The 19,869-nt window shown below is 31.1% G+C and overlaps 4 protein-coding genes across 5 annotated transcripts; 3 read left to right on the top strand and 1 right to left on the bottom strand.

Moving 5' to 3' along the window:
• The first annotated feature begins 469 nt into the window (after positions 1–469).
• On the top strand, positions 470–2,379 carry LOC108737093 (HIV Tat-specific factor 1). Its single transcript, XM_018469763.2, has 3 exons — positions 470–900; positions 957–1,352; positions 1,411–2,379. The coding sequence occupies exons 1-3, from the start codon at positions 582–584 to the stop codon at positions 2,268–2,270; spliced, it is 1,575 nt and encodes a 524-aa protein (XP_018325265.1). The 5' UTR covers positions 470–581; the 3' UTR covers positions 2,271–2,379.
• Positions 2,380–3,365: 986 nt separating this feature from the next.
• Positions 3,366–14,588, top strand: LOC108737180 (TATA element modulatory factor). 2 transcript variants are annotated; one of them, XM_025981918.1, is made up of 11 exons: positions 3,366–4,030; positions 4,083–4,253; positions 4,329–4,494; positions 4,729–5,363; positions 5,424–6,114; positions 6,387–6,705; positions 7,414–7,675; positions 7,759–7,951; positions 8,490–8,631; positions 8,714–8,851; positions 13,790–14,588. In XM_025981918.1, exons 1-11 carry the CDS (start codon positions 3,547–3,549, stop codon positions 14,168–14,170), a joined length of 3,582 nt encoding a protein of 1,193 aa, XP_025837703.1. In that variant the 5' UTR covers positions 3,366–3,546; the 3' UTR covers positions 14,171–14,588. The 2 variants fall into 2 exon arrangements, with proteins under 2 accessions (XP_025837703.1, XP_025837702.1); XM_025981917.1 differs by lacking the exon at positions 13,790–14,588 and having other exon boundaries at positions 8,717–9,167.
• Positions 14,589–15,827: 1,239 nt separating this feature from the next.
• Positions 15,828–16,768, bottom strand: LOC108737203 (probable 28S ribosomal protein S6, mitochondrial). Its single transcript, XM_018469925.2, has 3 exons — positions 16,648–16,768; positions 16,459–16,598; positions 15,828–16,313 (listed from the first exon to the last, which is right to left on the bottom strand). Exons 1-3 carry the CDS (start codon positions 16,690–16,692, stop codon positions 16,055–16,057), a joined length of 444 nt encoding a protein of 147 aa, XP_018325427.1. The 5' UTR covers positions 16,693–16,768; the 3' UTR covers positions 15,828–16,054.
• Positions 16,769–17,070: 302 nt separating this feature from the next.
• LOC108737202 (probable arginine--tRNA ligase, mitochondrial) lies at positions 17,071–19,555 on the top strand. Its single transcript, XM_018469924.2, has 5 exons — positions 17,071–17,106; positions 17,381–18,539; positions 18,599–18,723; positions 18,783–19,006; positions 19,063–19,555. Exons 1-5 carry the CDS (start codon positions 17,071–17,073, stop codon positions 19,211–19,213), a joined length of 1,695 nt encoding a protein of 564 aa, XP_018325426.1. The 3' UTR covers positions 19,214–19,555.
• Positions 19,556–19,869: the final 314 nt, after the last annotated feature.

Below are 19,869 nucleotides of genomic sequence, written 5' to 3'. Positions count from 1 at the left end.
ATAAATCATTTGTAAAAATGTGTAAAAAGGAATTTAAAGTAGCAAATTAATTGTTACAAATAGACATTTTTTTAAGATATTCAATTTATTATTTATGGTTCGTTTTAATAAATAATTTTCCTAAGTGTGACTTTTATTTTTAACAGTTCTGTTTATTTTCAAAATGTTCTGAATTGATTTAAAAGTTTCAATATTTTTTAGTTTGCGAAAAACAATTGTGCTTTACTTGCATGTTTCATTAAAAATAATACATCTAACATTTGGCTAAATAAATGAATACTCCACGATTAAAGAGTTATATACTCATCTATGGTTATCTATAGTCAATGACATAGATTATAGATTTAGTATATATCATTGAACTAGACTACAGATGTTCCCCTCCACTTCAATGGTATATATTCTGTAATCTATGGTCAATGAGTAGAAGCATAGATATTAGGTATACAAAGAGATTATCTATGACAAAGAGTAAAAGTAATAATAAGAAGAAGTTGTAAGGTTATATTTATAGTATTCGCTTATATTAATATTAATAATTAATATTTGTGTAAATCCGTCTTAATGTGAATACTTTAATCATGTCTGAAAATAAAATTGCAAAAGATTTAACTGAAAACAATTCAGATAATCGAACAACGAATTGTTGTGATGAAGGTTATGAAGATGAAGCAATACATGAAGATTCTGTTACAAATATTAGTTCAACTTCTTCAGAAACCACTGAAAAGGTTACAAAAACATGCCAAGAAGACATTCAAAAACCTGTATGTAGTGTAAATATTTCAACTGGAACTTCTGACGAACACAACCTTGATATAAATAGTGATGTTTCAGTTAATGCAATTTCTTCTTCAGCAACCGGTAATTGTGATACAGATACATCTATTAATGTTGAAGGTAGTATATAGCAAATACATAAATGTATCAGTATTAAACAAACAAAAAAATTTTAGTTGCAGAAGGTGAGAGTAAGACAAGTTCAGAAGTGACTGATCCTAGTAGCTCTTATGATCCTAAATACGTCCATTATGAGGGCGATGTCGCTGTTTATAAAGATCCCAAGTCAGGCTATGAGTATACATGGAATAAAGACAGCGAAGAATGGACTTTACGTAATAATGAAAACTACAGTTTTGAAGATGATACACACACATATACAGATAAAGATGGAGTAAAGTACTTTTGGGACAAAGAGAAGTCAGCTTGGTTTCCAAAAATCGATGACGATTTTATGGCTATGTACCAGTTGAATTATGGTTTTATTGTTAATACAGAAAACAAACTCGAAGAGAGTAAAGAAGATGATGAAGAAGAAACAGCAAATCCTAGAAATGAAGCAGTAAATCAAAGTAAGGGCTTAGCTTATTGCTTTCAATATTTTAGTTTTTGTTATCTTTTTCTCTGCAGATTTGGGTCAGAAACGTAAATCTGCCAAAGACCCAGAGTGGTTTCAAGTTGATGACCAACACAACACAAACGTTTATGTCAGCAATTTACCTTTGGACATAACAGAGCAAGAATTCGTCGATTTCATGCAAAAGTGTGGGCTAGTAATGCGAGACCTCGCAACAGGCAAAATGAAAGTTAAACTCTATACAGAAAAGGACACCAATATTTTAAAGGGCGATGCCCTATGTACGTACATAAAGAAAGAATCGGTAGATTTAGCCCTAAATGTCTTAGACGGCTATAATTACAAAGGACATAAAGTAAAAGTGGAAAGAGCCAAGTTTCAAATGAAAGGGGAATATAATCCATCCCTAAAACCTAAAAGGAAGAAAAAGGATAAAGAAAAAATGAAAAAAATGCAAGAAAAACTGTTTGACTGGCGTCCTGAAAAGTTGCGAGGTCAACGTGCTAAGCATGAAAAGGTTGTAATTATTAAAAACGCTTTTGAACCCTCTATGTTTGACCACGACGTGAGTTTGATATTAGAAATTCAAAAGGACGTGAGAGAAGAATGTACAAAGTGTGGGGTGGTAAGAAAAGTTGTTATTTTCGATAGACATCCTGAGGGAGTTGTACAAGTCAACATGAAATCAGCTGAAGAAGCAGACGAAGTTATTCAATTAGTTAATGGACGATTTTACAACAAAAAGCAGCTTTCAGCAGAAACATGGGATGGTAAGACTAAGTACAGAATTGCAGAAACTGACTCAGAGATTTCCAAGAGAATTGATAAATGGGACAAATTTTTGGAAGGAGATGAAAAGCAACCCGCAGAAAACGAGGAACAACCCGTACAAAAAGAAACACATACGAAATAAAATACAATCATCTAGGTATGCAATTTATTGTAATATTAACATTTAAAAAATATATCAACTAAGATTAACCAATATTCATACAAGAATTAAAGAGAGAGCGGATATAGTATTCCATTTTTTTTTTTAGTATTTATCATTTTAAAAAGGCTTTATTACGAGGTACACAAAAAGTATTTTTACAACGACTTAGTACAACGGTAAAACTTTTTTACAGCTTATTTGAACCCCTTTTCTTTAATTTAAAGTTTATTCAAGTTTTAAAATGGGGAAGACGACTTTAATAATTTTAATTGATGAATACGATTTTTGTGTGTGTTTATTTTATATTGTATTTTTAAAATCCCTTAATTTTAAAAATACAACTATTGCAAAAAATTATAAATAACACTTTCGTCAACACGTTTTAAGAAAGAATATTGAGTTAAAATCAGTTCTCTAAATACATAAAAAGTTTCTGTGTCATTTTATTTGTTAATGTGGCTCAGTTATATATAACAAATTTAAATAATATTTTTATGTTAAAATATATGAATTAAAGTATTATATTACCAATTCTCTTAATAGAATTATAAAATGAAAATGTCATATTTTCAAAATGATTTTTCTTTTAAATTATTGTCTCCCTATTCTAAGACCCAAAAACATAAAGTAGAAAAAAGGGTTCTTAAGCTTTTAAAACGTAAAACCATGTGGGAAAGTATATAACAATTTAACGATACAAGCTAATTATTAAAAAATGTTGATGGGACTTTATGAATTAAATAAAAGTTAATTTTGGCTCATTAATTTTAAAATTTATGGAGATCCATATAGGCAACTTCTACAATTTGGGTAACAGAAGATTGTACAGTTGCCTATACTGAACACTACACGATTTTATTTGTTATAAACGCTGTTATTAATAAAAAATAAATAATAGAATGTGCTTTTTATTGGGGAGCTCTAAAAAACAGTGAATAAATATTAAAAAAGACAAAAAAAAATAAATATCAACTATTAAACAAATTTCTATTATAATATCTATGGTGATTAATGTTATCCTTTGTATATTTATTATCTATGGTTGTAATTGACATAACTGACGTATGACTGACGTTTTCTATTTTACATTACGCTTTTGACGTATAAAAGTAAATTTAAATGCGAAAAGACTACAGTTTCGTTATAATTTATTGTATCAAATCGATTTTTATGTAAAATGTTCCTCGTTTTAATAGTTACTGATAGTGTATTTTCTCCAGGAAGTGATGTATGCTTAAAATTTAAGTAATACAAAATGAGTTGGTTCGATACGTCTAGTCTGGCAAATATTGCTAAAACGGCCCTAAAAGAAGCTCAACGTACTATAGATAAGGCTCTTGATATTCAAGAAGACGCAGGTAGTGCACCCTCAAATCTACCGTTGGATACAAACTCCGAAGACTTCTTTGATTCGTGGGGCGTTAAAAATAATGTACCTCCCAAAGAAATAAAGAGTAATAGTCTGGATGAAGTGGTTACCAAGAGCCCTTCAAAGTCAAAGTTATCATCTAGCATATGGGGCTCATTTTCAGGATCATTTTTTGACTATCCCAAAGAAACAACAGCAGCAGCAAATGAAAATAAGAATTTGATAGAATGTTTAGATGATTCAAATGATATTGGAGAGGAACACTTTAAGAAAAGTAAATTGGTTGTTCAGCAAAGTGATGATGACTTTTTTCAGACGATATCATCAAGTAGTAAAAGTACTGAGCCCACTGATGGAGAACCAGAGAAAGGTAATGAATACATTTCATACTATGTGTTTTATTATCTTTCCTATTCACTTAGATAAGAGTCAAACTTCAAGTATTCAAGTAATTGAAGAAAAAGGCAGTAATTATGACAGCAGTAAGGATACTTCAGAGAATGTTGAAAATATAAGTGGAGATACTGATTATATGAAGACACCAGATTCAGAACTTGTTTCACCAGGTTTCACATTGTCTGCTTCTAGTTCAGGTCCATTTACATACAAAATATTTTAATAATGAACTAAAAAAACCTTCATTATGTAATATAGATTTGTTGTTTTAGAATTCAAAGATAAATCACAATCTGTAGAAGTTTTAACAGATAGTTTAGCAAGCCCTAGTTCAGTAGAGGTGCTTACCACAGACCCCACAAATAGCAGACAAGATCCTAATGATTCAAATGATAACGAATCACCATCTTTAATTTTAGATATTGAGGAACAATTTCAGTAAGTGTATTTTATCTATAATGCTTTATAGGTATGTTTAGTTGTCTTTAGCAATTATGCAATTTTAAGAGTGCAAAATGTTTCTAAAGGCTTGGCAACCATCTCTGTTAGCCTGTTATTATAACAAGAATGCCATAAATTAATACAGTCTCATATTAACAACTACCATATATCTAACAAAGGGCACAACTTTCTTTAGAAATTCAATTTATATATTTTTTCTTTTCTCTTTAGAACAAAGTCCGACCATTCATCCCCAGATAGTGTAGAGGTAATCCCAGAAAATGCAGACGAATGCAGTATTGTGGAAGACACCGTATCATTTGCGTCCGCTTCAGAAAGAACTGTTCTTGAATCAGACCTTTATTCTAATCAATACTTACCTTGTAACAACCAGGAAAAGTTTTCGCCTATATCAGAAGGTACTTCTGATATTTTATCTAAGCCAGTTGAGACCCAACCACACCACAGCACAAAAGATGTCTTCCCACCTCCCGTGTTAATGAAAAATTCCAACGTCATTGACATTCCATTGGATGGCGAGAATTTACAAGAGAATCACTTTGACGATGACGGTTCACAATCTGATAGGACAATCATTGCATCAACTGAAAACATTATGGAAAGCAGTAGCGATACTGCAAGCACCAGTACCGAACAAAATGCGAATTCTTCCTACTTTAAAACTATGATTGCTGATGCTATGACCGAAAAGGATCAAACAAAAGAAGACAGTAAAGATGTGAAAGAAAGTGTTATTGATATGTCAATTTCTCAACTAGAATTAAGAGAAGTTTCATCTGTTAGTTCAGAAAGTAGATCTGATCTAGTTAAAATTGAGTCTGACCAAGCCTCAGGACATACTTCAGGTAACCAATTTACTACCGTGTCTATGCAAGTAATTGTCATATTAAGTTGAATTTATTTAGGAGATGAAATAGAAACAACGACATCTTCGGACATAGAAATTATTTCAAGTCCCAACGGTGACTCCAGCAGCAACCACAGTAGACACAGTCCAGCTAAAATATCCTGTATAAAGCAAAAATGCAGCGAAGCGAACGTGGATGCTCTCCTAGGAAAAATGACTTTTAAAAAAATTAAAGGCCATAACAGAGAACTGTCAGAAGCATCCAGTGTAAGTGATGATTCTTCAGAAATCGATAGACTCGTGAAAAGGATAAACGAAATGACTGAAATCCTGGAATATCGTGAAACAAAACTTGTTGAGATCAACAGGAACTATTTGGAACTGCAGGAAATCAACGCTAACCTCCAGAAGCAGCTAGATACTATGATGATGAAACAAATGGAATCTGCAGACTTGTCACAGGTCACTGAAGAGTACACAAGAAGGATGTCCGTCCTGGAGAAGAAGTTTCAACAGGCAATTCGAGAAAAAGACCATTTGAATAAACAGGTCGAGCATTTCAAGCAAGAGGCTGCCAGCAGAGTCAGTAAAGGCGAACTAGACGGCCTCATCAACGAAAAAGACGAAATCATAAAAGAGTTAAGAGAAGAAGGTGAAAAACTATCCAAACAACAACTGCAACATTCCAATATTATTAAAAAGTTGAGAGTCAAAGAAAAAGAACACGAAGGTACAATAAAGAAGTTGAGGTAAATTATTTAAACATATTATAATTACTGTTCTGTTTTACTTTTAAATTTGATTGACACCTTCAGAGGTTCCTCCGGCCGCTTAGCAGCACAATATACTTTATATACATTTCGTCGGTGGTACATTTTTACTTCATTGTAACATATTCGCTAGCGTTATCATCACGACCTGCAGCCAGTGATTGGTTTTCATCATTAGGGAACCTCTGAAGATGTTTACTATGCGTTTTAATGATACATCAAATAAAAGTAAAGTTACTGTATTGTTTTAGGGATAATATAGAAGATCTTAGTTCGGAAAATGACCGACTTAAGAGATCTTTAGCTGCTAAGGACGAAGTGGAACACTCGCAGATAGAAGCGGTTCATCAGCTTACAGCCAGGAATAAAAAGTTGGAATACGATGTGACTCAGCTGCAGAGTCAAATCGAAGACGTCACCCAAAAGTACGAAACGGTGAAGAAATCGCTGGATGCAGCGAAAAAGGAGCTGACTGATAAAACGAGAACTTATTCTGAGTTACAACACAAACAACAAATGCTTAAGAGTTTGGAGAACGAAAAGAGGATGACAGAATCACAAAACGAAGAGGTGAGTAAATTTATTTTAAGCTTCTATTCAAAATTTTAAACTGACTTGAAAATAATACCGAATGTTTGTTTATTATGCTCGTACTATAAATTAAGGGATAATTAAATTGCAGTCATTTTAAGAGTCCAATGTAGAACACTATTGAATGCCCACGAAAATCATTTCTGTATCTCGACTATTATCGTAACTAGAAATGCCGAAAGTCAATATAGTTGTCTCAAATTTGAACTTCTGAATATAAAAACATTATTCGTAAGGGTGGTTTAAATAAAAATTTAATATTGGGCTATTGGAGCATCACGCTTATATTTTAAGCAATACGGCGGTGTATGTTGGGTTGCATATCCTCAAATAAAATAATCTTTAAAGCTCATATCTAATAAGAATGCTACTAATAAATAATAAATTAACAAGTAAATAAAAAAATACTATAATTTGCAATTAATGGAATAGTATTAATGTAAGTGCTTTTTTCTGTTATCGTATACGACGAACGTATGTGTAGTTTTTTCTTAAATTTGATTTTATTTTTTGTAATCTGAAAATTAAAATCGTAATACATAATAATATAATTTCCGCAGAAATTTTAATATCTGCATCCTCCTTGGCTTCCGCAAAGTGAAACTGTTTAAAATCCACACATCAAGTGAATACCCATGCGTTCTTTATTTGTCAAAATACTTGTTTTAATTAATAGTTTATTTTAAGATTTTAGCCCAAATCGAAGATTTACGCACTAAATTGCAAGAAGCAGAACAGGAAATGTTAAAACGTGAACAACAATTAAAAAATGAGAATAATGAACTCTTACGGCGCTTGGAGGCGGCAGAGGCGAGAAACGAAGAATTGGCACAGTCTGTTGTCGAAGCCACTAAACCATTGGTGAGACAACTCGAAGTTCTTCAGGCTACACATAGTATGAAAATTGCAAATTATGAAAAAATTGAACAAGAACTAACATCTACAATACGTAAGTTTATATTTAATATATAAATTAATGTACATCAAAAAAAAGAGGGCATTTAATGACCAGAAGTATTTTTTTGATAACAGAAGAACTACAAAGTAAAATTCAAACTACATTGGCTGCAGAAAAGGCACAAAGAGAAGAATGCCACAAACATAGCTTAAGACTTTCCTTGTTAGAGTCTCAACTGGCTACAGCTGAACACCAAGTTTCAATGCTCAGTGTTGACATAGAACAGGTCAAAACTGAAAAGATAATGCTTGAACAGGAATACAAGAGGTATATAAATAAATAATTTATATTATGTTTACTGCATACTAGTATGTAGACAACTATTGTGCATGCAAAATTTAGCTACACAGCGCACAATAAAAGGGGGGAACAGTCTATTAGTAAAATTCCTGAATTTCTGCTATTTTAAAACTTTATAAACACAAAATTTGAATATGATTGACTCTGACTGATGTAGACAAGTATTCTGTATACAAAATTTGGCTACAGGGTGCACAACCCTCTTTAGAACTTATTTTATTAGTAAAAAAAGATATTTCTGAATCTCTGTTATTTTAAAACTTATAAACACAAAATTTGAATATGATTGACTCTGACTGCTGTAGACAAGTATTCTGTCTTTTTTTATTAGTAAAAAAAGATATTTCTGAATCTCTGTTATTTTAGAACTTATCAACACAAAATTTGAATATAATCGACTCTGACTGATGTACACAAGTATTCTGTATACAAAATTTAGCAGAGGGTGCACAACCCCCTTTAAGAGTAATAATTTTATTGTGATAGAAACATTTGAAAATTTTAGGGAAATTGAAATCAACAAGACGAAACTGGAAGAAGCGCTAGAAACAATTAACACATTGAAGAAAGAGAAACAGCAATTAGAACAGCAATTGTCTGCTGAGAGGGCTGCTATTGAATTAAACAAAAGGAAATGTTCTCTTCAGGTGAATAAGCAAGAATATATTGTATATACACTGTTATATTTTTTGAGATTGATACTTTATGAATTTATTGCTTTATTTCAAGGAGAGTTTACAAGGCAAAGGAGATTCCTTTGGCAATGTGGGAAAAGTTTCTCCTGCAGGAACAAGAAACACCTCCCCAACTATAAGCGTAGGGCGGGCTTCTCTTTCAGAATCGTTAGGGAGTTCCGTATTTTTGCAGGTGGTTGAAAAAAAAAGAATAAATTACCTATTAGTTTCACTATTTAATATATTATTAAAACAATTAAATTCCTTACCAAGGTTGGATTAAGTGACTGTTTGTAAAAAACTATAAAAACTTGTTTATGTAAGAAAATACACGTTTTAATTCTTCTACGGCTGGAATAAGCTTAAGTAAACTTTTAACCTTTCTTCCTGTTTAGGGCTAACGGACAGAACAGTACGTTTGTTATAATACGTTATTATTGTATGTAGATATAAACTATTCTTTCACTAATGAACAACCGTTGTTCATTAGCACCACAATCGGTGGCACCCACCATNTTATTAGTAAAAAAAGATATTTCTGAATCTCTGTTATTTTAAAACTTATAAACACAAAATTTGAATATGATTGACTCTGACTGATGTAGACAAGTATTCTGTATACAAAATTTGGCTACAGGGTGCACAACCCTCTTTAGAACTTATTTTATTAGTAAAAAAAGATATTTCTGAATCTCTGTTATTTTAAAACTTATAAACACAAAATTTGAATATGATTGACTCTGACTGATGTAGACAAGTATTCTGTATACAAAATTTGGCTACAGGGTGCACAACCCTCTTTAGAACTTATTTTATTAGTAAAAAAAGATATTTCTGAATCTCTGTTATTTTAAAACTTATAAACACAAAATTTGAATATGATTGACTCTGACTGATGTAGACAAGTATTCTGTATACAAAATTTGGCTACAGGGTGCACAACCCTCTTTAGAACTTATTTTATTAGTAAAAAAAGATATTTCTGAATCTCTGTTATTTTAAAACTTATAAACACAAAATTTGAATATGATTGACTCTGACTGATGTAGACAAGTATTCTGTATACAAAATTTGGCTACAGGGTGCACAACCCTCTTTAGAACTTATTTTATTAGTAAAAAAAGATATTTCTGAATCTCTGTTATTTTAAAACTTATAAACACAAAATTTGAATATGATTGACTCTGACTGATGTAGACAAGTATTCTGTATACAAAATTTGGCTACAGGGTGCACAACCCTCTTTAGAACTTATTTTATTAGTAAAAAAAGATATTTCTGAATCTCTGTTATTTTAAAACTTATAAACACAAAATTTGAATATGATTGACTCTGACTGATGTAGACAAGTATTCTGTATACAAAATTTGGCTACAGGGTGCACAACCCTCTTTAGAACTTATTTTATTAGTAAAAAAAGATATTTCTGAATCTCTGTTATTTTAAAACTTATAAACACAAAATTTGAATATGATTGACTCTGACTGATGTAGACAAGTATTCTGTATACAAAATTTGGCTACAGGGTGCACAACCCTCTTTAGAACTTATTTTATTAGTAAAAAAAGATATTTCTGAATCTCTGTTATTTTAAAACTTATAAACACAAAATTTGAATATGATTGACTCTGACTGATGTAGACAAGTATTCTGTATACAAAATTTGGCTACAGGGTGCACAACCCTCTTTAGAACTTATTTTATTAGTAAAAAAAGATATTTCTGAATCTCTGTTATTTTAAAACTTATAAACACAAAATTTGAATATGATTGACTCTGACTGATGTAGACAAGTATTCTGTATACAAAATTTGGCTACAGGGTGCACAACCCTCTTTAGAACTTATTTTATTAGTAAAAAAAGATATTTCTGAATCTCTGTTATTTTAAAACTTATAAACACAAAATTTGAATATGATTGACTCTGACTGATGTAGACAAGTATTCTGTATACAAAATTTGGCTACAGGGTGCACAACCCTCTTTAGAACTTATTTTATTAGTAAAAAAAGATATTTCTGAATCTCTGTTATTTTAAAACTTATAAACACAAAATTTGAATATGATTGACTCTGACTGATGTAGACAAGTATTCTGTATACAAAATTTGGCTACAGGGTGCACAACCCTCTTTAGAACTTATTTTATTAGTAAAAAAAGATATTTCTGAATCTCTGTTATTTTAAAACTTATAAACACAAAATTTGAATATGATTGACTCTGACTGATGTAGACAAGTATTCTGTATACAAAATTTGGCTACAGGGTGCACAACCCTCTTTAGAACTTATTTTATTAGTAAAAAAAGATATTTCTGAATCTCTGTTATTTTAAAACTTATAAACACAAAATTTGAATATGATTGACTCTGACTGATGTAGACAAGTATTCTGTATACAAAATTTGGCTACAGGGTGCACAACCCTCTTTAGAACTTATTTTATTAGTAAAAAAAGATATTTCTGAATCTCTGTTATTTTAAAACTTATAAACACAAAATTTGAATATGATTGACTCTGACTGATGTAGACAAGTATTCTGTATACAAAATTTGGCTACAGGGTGCACAACCCTCTTTAGAACTTATTTTATTAGTAAAAAAAGATATTTCTGAATCTCTGTTATTTTAAAACTTATAAACACAAAATTTGAATATGATTGACTCTGACTGATGTAGACAAGTATTCTGTATACAAAATTTGGCTACAGGGTGCACAACCCTCTTTAGAACTTATTTTATTAGTAAAAAAAGATATTTCTGAATCTCTGTTATTTTAAAACTTATAAACACAAAATTTGAATATGATTGACTCTGACTGATGTAGACAAGTATTCTGTATACAAAATTTGGCTACAGGGTGCACAACCCTCTTTAGAACTTATTTTATTAGTAAAAAAAGATATTTCTGAATCTCTGTTATTTTAAAACTTATAAACACAAAATTTGAATATGATTGACTCTGACTGATGTAGACAAGTATTCTGTATACAAAATTTGGCTACAGGGTGCACAACCCTCTTTAGAACTTATTTTATTAGTAAAAAAAGATATTTCTGAATCTCTGTTATTTTAAAACTTATAAACACAAAATTTGAATATGATTGACTCTGACTGATGTAGACAAGTATTCTGTATACAAAATTTGGCTACAGGGTGCACAACCCTCTTTAGAACTTATTTTATTAGTAAAAAAAGATATTTCTGAATCTCTGTTATTTTAAAACTTATAAACACAAAATTTGAATATGATTGACTCTGACTGATGTAGACAAGTATTCTGTATACAAAATTTGGCTACAGGGTGCACAACCCTCTTTAGAACTTATTTTATTAGTAAAAAAAGATATTTCTGAATCTCTGTTATTTTAAAACTTATAAACACAAAATTTGAATATGATTGACTCTGACTGATGTAGACAAGTATTCTGTATACAAAATTTGGCTACAGGGTGCACAACCCTCTTTAGAACTTATTTTATTAGTAAAAAAAGATATTTCTGAATCTCTGTTATTTTAAAACTTATAAACACAAAATTTGAATATGATTGACTCTGACTGATGTAGACAAGTATTCTGTATACAAAATTTGGCTACAGGGTGCACAACCCTCTTTAGAACTTATTTTATTAGTAAAAAAAGATATTTCTGAATCTCTGTTATTTTAAAACTTATAAACACAAAATTTGAATATGATTGACTCTGACTGATGTAGACAAGTATTCTGTATACAAAATTTGGCTACAGGGTGCACAACCCTCTTTAGAACTTATTTTATTAGTAAAAAAAGATATTTCTGAATCTCTGTTATTTTAAAACTTATAAACACAAAATTTGAATATGATTGACTCTGACTGATGTAGACAAGTATTCTGTATACAAAATTTGGCTACAGGGTGCACAACCCTCTTTAGAACTTATTTTATTAGTAAAAAAAGATATTTCTGAATCTCTGTTATTTTAAAACTTATAAACACAAAATTTGAATATGATTGACTCTGACTGATGTAGACAAGTATTCTGTATACAAAATTTGGCTACAGGGTGCACAACCCTCTTTAGAACTTATTTTATTAGTAAAAAAAGATATTTCTGAATCTCTGTTATTTTAAAACTTATAAACACAAAATTTGAATATGATTGACTCTGACTGATGTAGACAAGTATTCTGTATACAAAATTTGGCTACAGGGTGCACAACCCTCTTTAGAACTTATTTTATTAGTAAAAAAAGATATTTCTGAATCTCTGTTATTTTAAAACTTATAAACACAAAATTTGAATATGATTGACTCTGACTGATGTAGACAAGTATTCTGTATACAAAATTTGGCTACAGGGTGCACAACCCTCTTTAGAACTTATTTTATTAGTAAAAAAAGATATTTCTGAATCTCTGTTATTTTAAAACTTATAAACACAAAATTTGAATATGATTGACTCTGACTGATGTAGACAAGTATTCTGTATACAAAATTTGGCTACAGGGTGCACAACCCTCTTTAGAACTTATTTTATTAGTAAAAAAAGATATTTCTGAATCTCTGTTATTTTAAAACTTATAAACACAAAATTTGAATATGATTGACTCTGGCTGATGTAGACAAGTATTCTGTATACAAAATTTAGCAGAGGGTGCACAACCCCCTTTAAGAGTAATAATTTTATTGTGATAGAAACATTTGAAAATTTTAGGGAAATTGAAATCAACAAGACGAAACTGGAAGAAGCGCTAGAAACAATTAACACATTGAAGAAAGAGAAACAGCAATTAGAACAGCAATTGTCTGCTGAGAGGGCTGCTATTGAATTAAACAAAAGGAAATGTTCTCTTCAGGTGAATAAGCAAGAATATATTGTATATACACTGTTATATTTTTTGAGATTGATACTTTATGAATTTATTGCTTTATTTCAAGGAGAGTTTACAAGGCAAAGGAGATTCCTTTGGCAATGTGGGAAAAGTTTCTCCTGCAGGAACAAGAAACACCTCCCCAACTATAAGCGTAGGGCGGGCTTCTCTTTCAGAATCGTTAGGGAGTTCCGTATTTTTGCAGGTGGTTGAAAAAAAAAAGAATAAATTACCTATTAGTTTCACTATTTAATATATTATATGCGGTTGTTCACTTTTAGGAAGATCAGTTGGAGATGTCCATGCCTTCTCGTTTTAACAACATGTTAGAGCTGCAAATGCTGCAAACGAGTCTCAAACAGAAAGAGGGCGAAGCACAACAGCTGCAGTGGGAGCTAAATCGAAGAGAACATGAAAGAACTTTGCTTAATAAGCAAATATCGACCCTGTTAAGTAGAGTGGAGGCTCTAGAGATGAACCTTGCTGAACACGAAAGCCTTAAGAACCAATTCAATGATTTACAACGACAGTATGATACATTGTGTCAGCTGTATGGTGAAAAAGTTGAGGAAGCTGAAGAGCTCAAACTGGATCTACAGGACGTGAAGGAATTGTACAAGGCCCAGCTGGATGATTTATTAAAGCAAAAGCAGGGCAATTAAAAGCCCACTATGTTAAGTTATCACTGTGATTTCACATTGGAAAAGGTATTTCATCAGTATCTTTTAGTTTTTCATTGCAAAAGCTTTTAAATCTTTAAGTTTTGTTGTTATTATTAACATGAAAGCCTTTTTTGGGCATTTTAGTTGAACAGTTGCATTAATAACTGCAATTTTGTTGCCATTAAGTGTTGATTTAATAAATGCTGTGATAATTGGAATATACTTTATAAATGGTGTATGATTAAGTATATTATAAGTAAAGGCTTATTGTTGTTATTGTTTAATTAGAAATTGTGGAACACGGAACGGAATTTTTATGAATTAACAGCACTTTAACTATTCATAAGGTGTTGTTAGTAAATATGTAAACGCAGATTACTTATACTTTTTAAATATGAAATAAATACAATACTGTTTTCTTAATCCTTTTATTTTTCAATATTCAAATGCATTTACATAAAATAAGACAAGTAAAAGGAACAAGTAATACAGTATAGGTAACACGCTACAGAATCATTACGTGAAGAAAAAGCATACCCGTTATCTAGATAAAGTAAATTACAAGCCAAATTACAATACACAAATTAACTATACCTTATCGAAGTAATTATATCCATAATTAATGAAAATATACGAAATACACATCAGATCTACGCTGAATGGATATTAACATTCTGACACTCACATTTTACATCTGCTTACCGCAAAATCAATAAAACTCTTCAAAAATTAGACAGTTTAAACGTATGTACAGGTTCATTTGTCTCTTTATTCTGTATAACACTATAATTTAATCCAACTCCAATAGATTACGAATCCTATCCAACTCGTGTACCGAATGATATGCAAGAACTGTTGTATTCTTCCTAGATATCCCTAAGGTAATTATTTAACAAAAAACAACACATACTTTCTTGTCTGTCTTGTTTTATAATAAAATTTAGATTAAATAAAAACAATAACAATATTTAGTAACAAAACTATAACCTAAAACATTTAGTTGTGTTCCTTAATTTATCGAAAACATTAATTTTAGCTAATTAACTTTAATAAAATTGATTAAAATGTAAAATCTACTGATTTGTGCCTATTGCGAGTATTTATTTATAATTTCACTTCCATTTACTATTTCTTTTTATTTAGAGATCACTTTAAAATGTAATTAATTTGTTGGAACCATCAAATTGAACGCACCTTAAAAATCACTAGATATCCCTAGAAAAATAATAATAATACTAAGTATCAGGAGCGCAGGAATTTAACCTAATGTAACTTATGCTATCCTAATACAAAAGTACGAAATTTCAAAATCCGACGAAAACTTTTCAATGTCCGGCGCCTCCACCAAAATTTTTGGTAAACGGACGGAACTTCAATGCCTATTAGAAAGTTCGAATGAACTTACAACACTAAGTATCAGGAGCGCAGAAATCTAACCTAATGTAACTTATGCTCTCCTAATACAAAAGTCCGAAATTTCAAAATCCGACGAAAACTTTTCAATGTCCGGCACCTCCACCAAAATTTTTAGTAAACGATAAGAGAATATCTAGCCATGAGCCAGAATGAATTTATCTTTAGAACATCTAACCCGCTTTCGGGAACTTCGGTACTCTGCCAATTATTAATTGTTTTTTCATTACAATTAAAGAAAGGATTACTAATAGATTTGTTTATTAAACTATTTACTACTACAAAAATGTAAAATGGAGTGAAATACAAATTCACAAAGGAAATCAGTTTATATTAAATTAAATAGTTTACAATTTGAAAATTACAACAGGATGTAGAAAGAATATTAAATGATTTTAGAACAAAATAAATCATTTTTGAGCAACTTAAACACTTTTTTATTTTCATTACACAGTATTTGCACTAAGAAAACTATTTCTGAAATGGATAATAGTCCAAACCAGTCCTATAATCAAATTTGGGCTTGTGTAAACTTTCTGATTTCTTAAGTAATTCCTGCACATCTTTACGATAAGGTGCTGGTTGTAATTCTTCATCAAGTGTACATTCTTTGAATTCCTCGGCTGCTTTCTTGTAGATCTGTTTTCTTATAATATCCACATCCCTGTTATATTCTTCTGCAAGTTCTTCAACAGAATGAGGTGGAGTGTTAAATTCCATCAAGTAGTAACTGAAACAAAAAATAAATAAGTAAATAATAGTATATTACTTTGCAATAAATTGTATTTGCATTGTAGCATGTCAACAAACAATCAAATTTCTTCAAAACTGGAATAAAAAGTTACAAATGGCACAAATTATATTAAAAATAGTACCTTGCATCTCTGTAAACATTCCCATGTATACTTATTTTAAACGGCAAAGATTTTGTTCCTAAATTCTCTACTTTTCTTATAATTCCTTGCTTGTCATAAATACATTGGGCTATTCTCTTTAAAGTAGACACCAATTCAGGCTAAAACTTCGATAAATTACAAGCTGAACTACATAAAACATTCATTTACCTTTGGCATAACACGGAGAACTAACATTAATTCGTAGGTAATCATTTTAAATAAAATTTATTAGGTTTTAATTATTAAATGTCAACCATTTTGTATTTTAAGATATTTATCCTGATGAAAATAGTGGCTAAATACAAGTCATATGCTGACTGCACATTTATTATTTAATTTAAAAACTTCATTAAAACCACACATTAATGTTAATTAACTGCAATAAAGCTACATTTTCTAATAATTTTCGATAATAACAAGAAACTTCAATTAAAATTCATAGAATGAATTTGTAAGACTAGTAATTTGATTTCGACCACTAACAATAGCAGAGACACAGTCATGCAGCATTAATATCATAACAACAATAACATTCATGTAGAATAATTAAAATTTCGGTACATTCTATAAAAAATATTAAAAAACAAGATAATGTGTTCAAAATTGAAAATGTATATTGGAAGGAAGGTAAGTTTTAATTTTTTGTAAGATTTGCTTTACTTACACTATTCAAAAGTCGACTGTCATTTTAGAGGTTAGAATTGAATATTATTTACCAAAATAGCGAGAAATTTATTAATTCTAATTCAATTGCAGTTATTTTACTTCCTTGTGAGTGCCACAGTTTCCAAAAAGTTTTAATATTGATAATAATTCAGTAATTACTTCACACATAACCTCTATTATTACAGTTATTACATTTCATGGGCCCCCTTTAATTTAAATCGTTTTTCGTCTTTAGCTGGTTGATAGTCTACCCAAATCTTTCGATGTGTCTCCTGTGCAATTGAAATCACTTATACAATTAGGTCCTTCGCGCAATAAAAATACTATTGAGATGAACTTGCCTTTAAACGCTCTAGAGAACCAAGTAGGCATTCCTTACATAAATCAGATGCTGAAATTGGAACCCGATGATATAATAAAGAATATTCATTACGAAAAGACACGTTCCAACAGAGTGTTACAATTTGAAATAAACAAGAGCATTTTTATTAAAGATGTAATGGAAAGCCCTATTATCCTTCTTAATGAACGTTTTCCCATGAACGTAGTGGTAGAATACAGCTCCCCAAACGTTGCCAAACCGTTCCACGTGGGTCACCTACGGTCCACAATAATAGGAAACTTTCTTTCCAATTTACACAAGCATTTAGATGATAAAGTAACAAGGCTGAATTATTTAGGTGACTGGGGCACACAATTTGGTCTTATAAAAGTAGGTGTGGAAAAACTCAATTATACAGTAGACAAGATCAGAGAAAAACCTATTGAACGTTTATATGAATCATATGTCTATGCAAATAAATTGGCCAGTGTAGATGATAGTATAAAGAAATTAGCACGAGAAGAGTTCCTCAAACTCGAAAAAGGAAGTCCTAAAGATATGGAAGATTGGAAGATGTTCATCTCATTCACTATCGAGGAATTAAAGAATACTTATCAGCGATTAGGAGTCGAATTTGACGAGTACAATTATGAATCCATGTATGGGGCAAGGGAAATCGAAAGCATCATTAGTCTATTAAATAACAAACAAATAATAAAGACCAGCGCTGACGGTAAAAAGGTTGCGATGGTAAACGACCGTGAAGTGGCCGTTTTAAAAAGCGACGGGGGCACTTTGTATCTCCTAAGGGATATTGCGGCTGCCATTGATCGTTACAATAAGCACCGTTTCGATCGAATGTACTATGTTGTAGAAAACGGACAGAACGACCACTTTCACGCCCTCCAAACCATCTTACACATGCTCGACATGCCCTGGACAGACCGGCTGAGACATGTCAAGTTCGGTCGCATACATGGCATGAGCACTCGCAAAGGGAACGTTGTCTTTCTGAAGGACATCCTCGACGAAATGCGAGAAATTATGGCCAGCAAACAGATCAAATCGCCAAGTGAGTTTGAATCACTTTAGGAAACAACGGATTTTCTACGTTACTAAGACATGTTTTAGACACGAAAAAAACCGCGATGGACACTGAAACTCAAGACATTCTGGCCGTATCCTGCGTTATTGTTAACGACCTCAAACAGAGAAGACAACGAGACTACAAATTCAATTGGGAGAAAGCGTTACAAGTAAATATATAACTCTTTAGTCAACTAACCTTGTAGATAACTAATTCGGTCCTCCTCAGGCGGACGGGGACACCGGTATAAAGCTGCAGTACACACACAGTCGATTGTGTAGCTTGCAGAATAATAGCGGGGTTATTCCTGCAGGAGTTTGTCGTCCAGAGCTCGTTGACGAACCGGAGGTGACAAATATAGTGAGAGAAATAGGGAGGTTCCAGGATATTTTGATGAAGACCGAAGAGCAACTAGAAGCTTGTATACTTGTTGTATACCTGTTCAACTTTTGGTACGCTGAATATCTTGGTTAACGACTGGACATATTTTCTAATGAGTTTGTTGCAGTAATACCATCAGTCGAGCCCTGAAGGTCCTCCGAGTGAAGAACGAAGACCCGGTGGTCGCTTCCCAAAGATTGATGGTATTCTTGAAAGCCAAAGAAGTCCTCAATAAAGGGATGAAAGTGTTAGGATTGCAACCGTTACAAGAAATGTAAGACAAAAACTTAATAAATATTTTTACCTCAAATAAGAAACAAATATTGTGATCGTAGACCTAGACTTATCGTTAGACTGCTGTTTTTACAATTTCTAATAAATAAAAAAGTATATACAACATACGATAGGATATTTTTTCTGGATCACAAAAAAAAATCGTCGTTAATATACTCTATTTCATTATAATGTATTTAATAGTAACATTAAACAATATAATTGATGAAGTACAAAATAATATATATATTTATATAATGTGATGGACGCATTTACACACAAAAAAATAAGACGAGATGATAAAAACCCTTTAACAAGATTTATACAACTTAATAAATAATTAGGAATACAAAAAACGTATTTCTAACAATATTATTACCGAACTAACATAACACGTGTTATTTCAGTGCATTTTTATATCTTTATTACTTCTCGTCTTGCAGTTATTCTTTAATTCTCATTTAATTAATCTGCAAAACGTCAATAATAATAATAATAATAATTAATATAACAACACAGAAGATGATTTCTAATAGGTGAAAAAAGTACATACACATCGATCAACATATTTTACTCTTCTTCCTATCACTTAAAAAATACGTAATGTACGTAATTGTGTTAATTGATTGATTGAAAAGGAATCATAGGACTAAGTGGGGGG

The sequence above is a fragment of the Agrilus planipennis genome, unplaced genomic scaffold (genome assembly GCF_000699045.2).
Source record: "Agrilus planipennis isolate EAB-ADULT unplaced genomic scaffold, Apla_2.0 scaffold104, whole genome shotgun sequence".
Lineage (NCBI taxonomy): Eukaryota > Metazoa > Arthropoda > Insecta > Coleoptera > Buprestidae > Agrilus > Agrilus planipennis.
The sequence above is the reverse complement of the archived record's forward strand: the minus strand, read 5'-3'. Positions and strand labels throughout refer to the sequence as shown.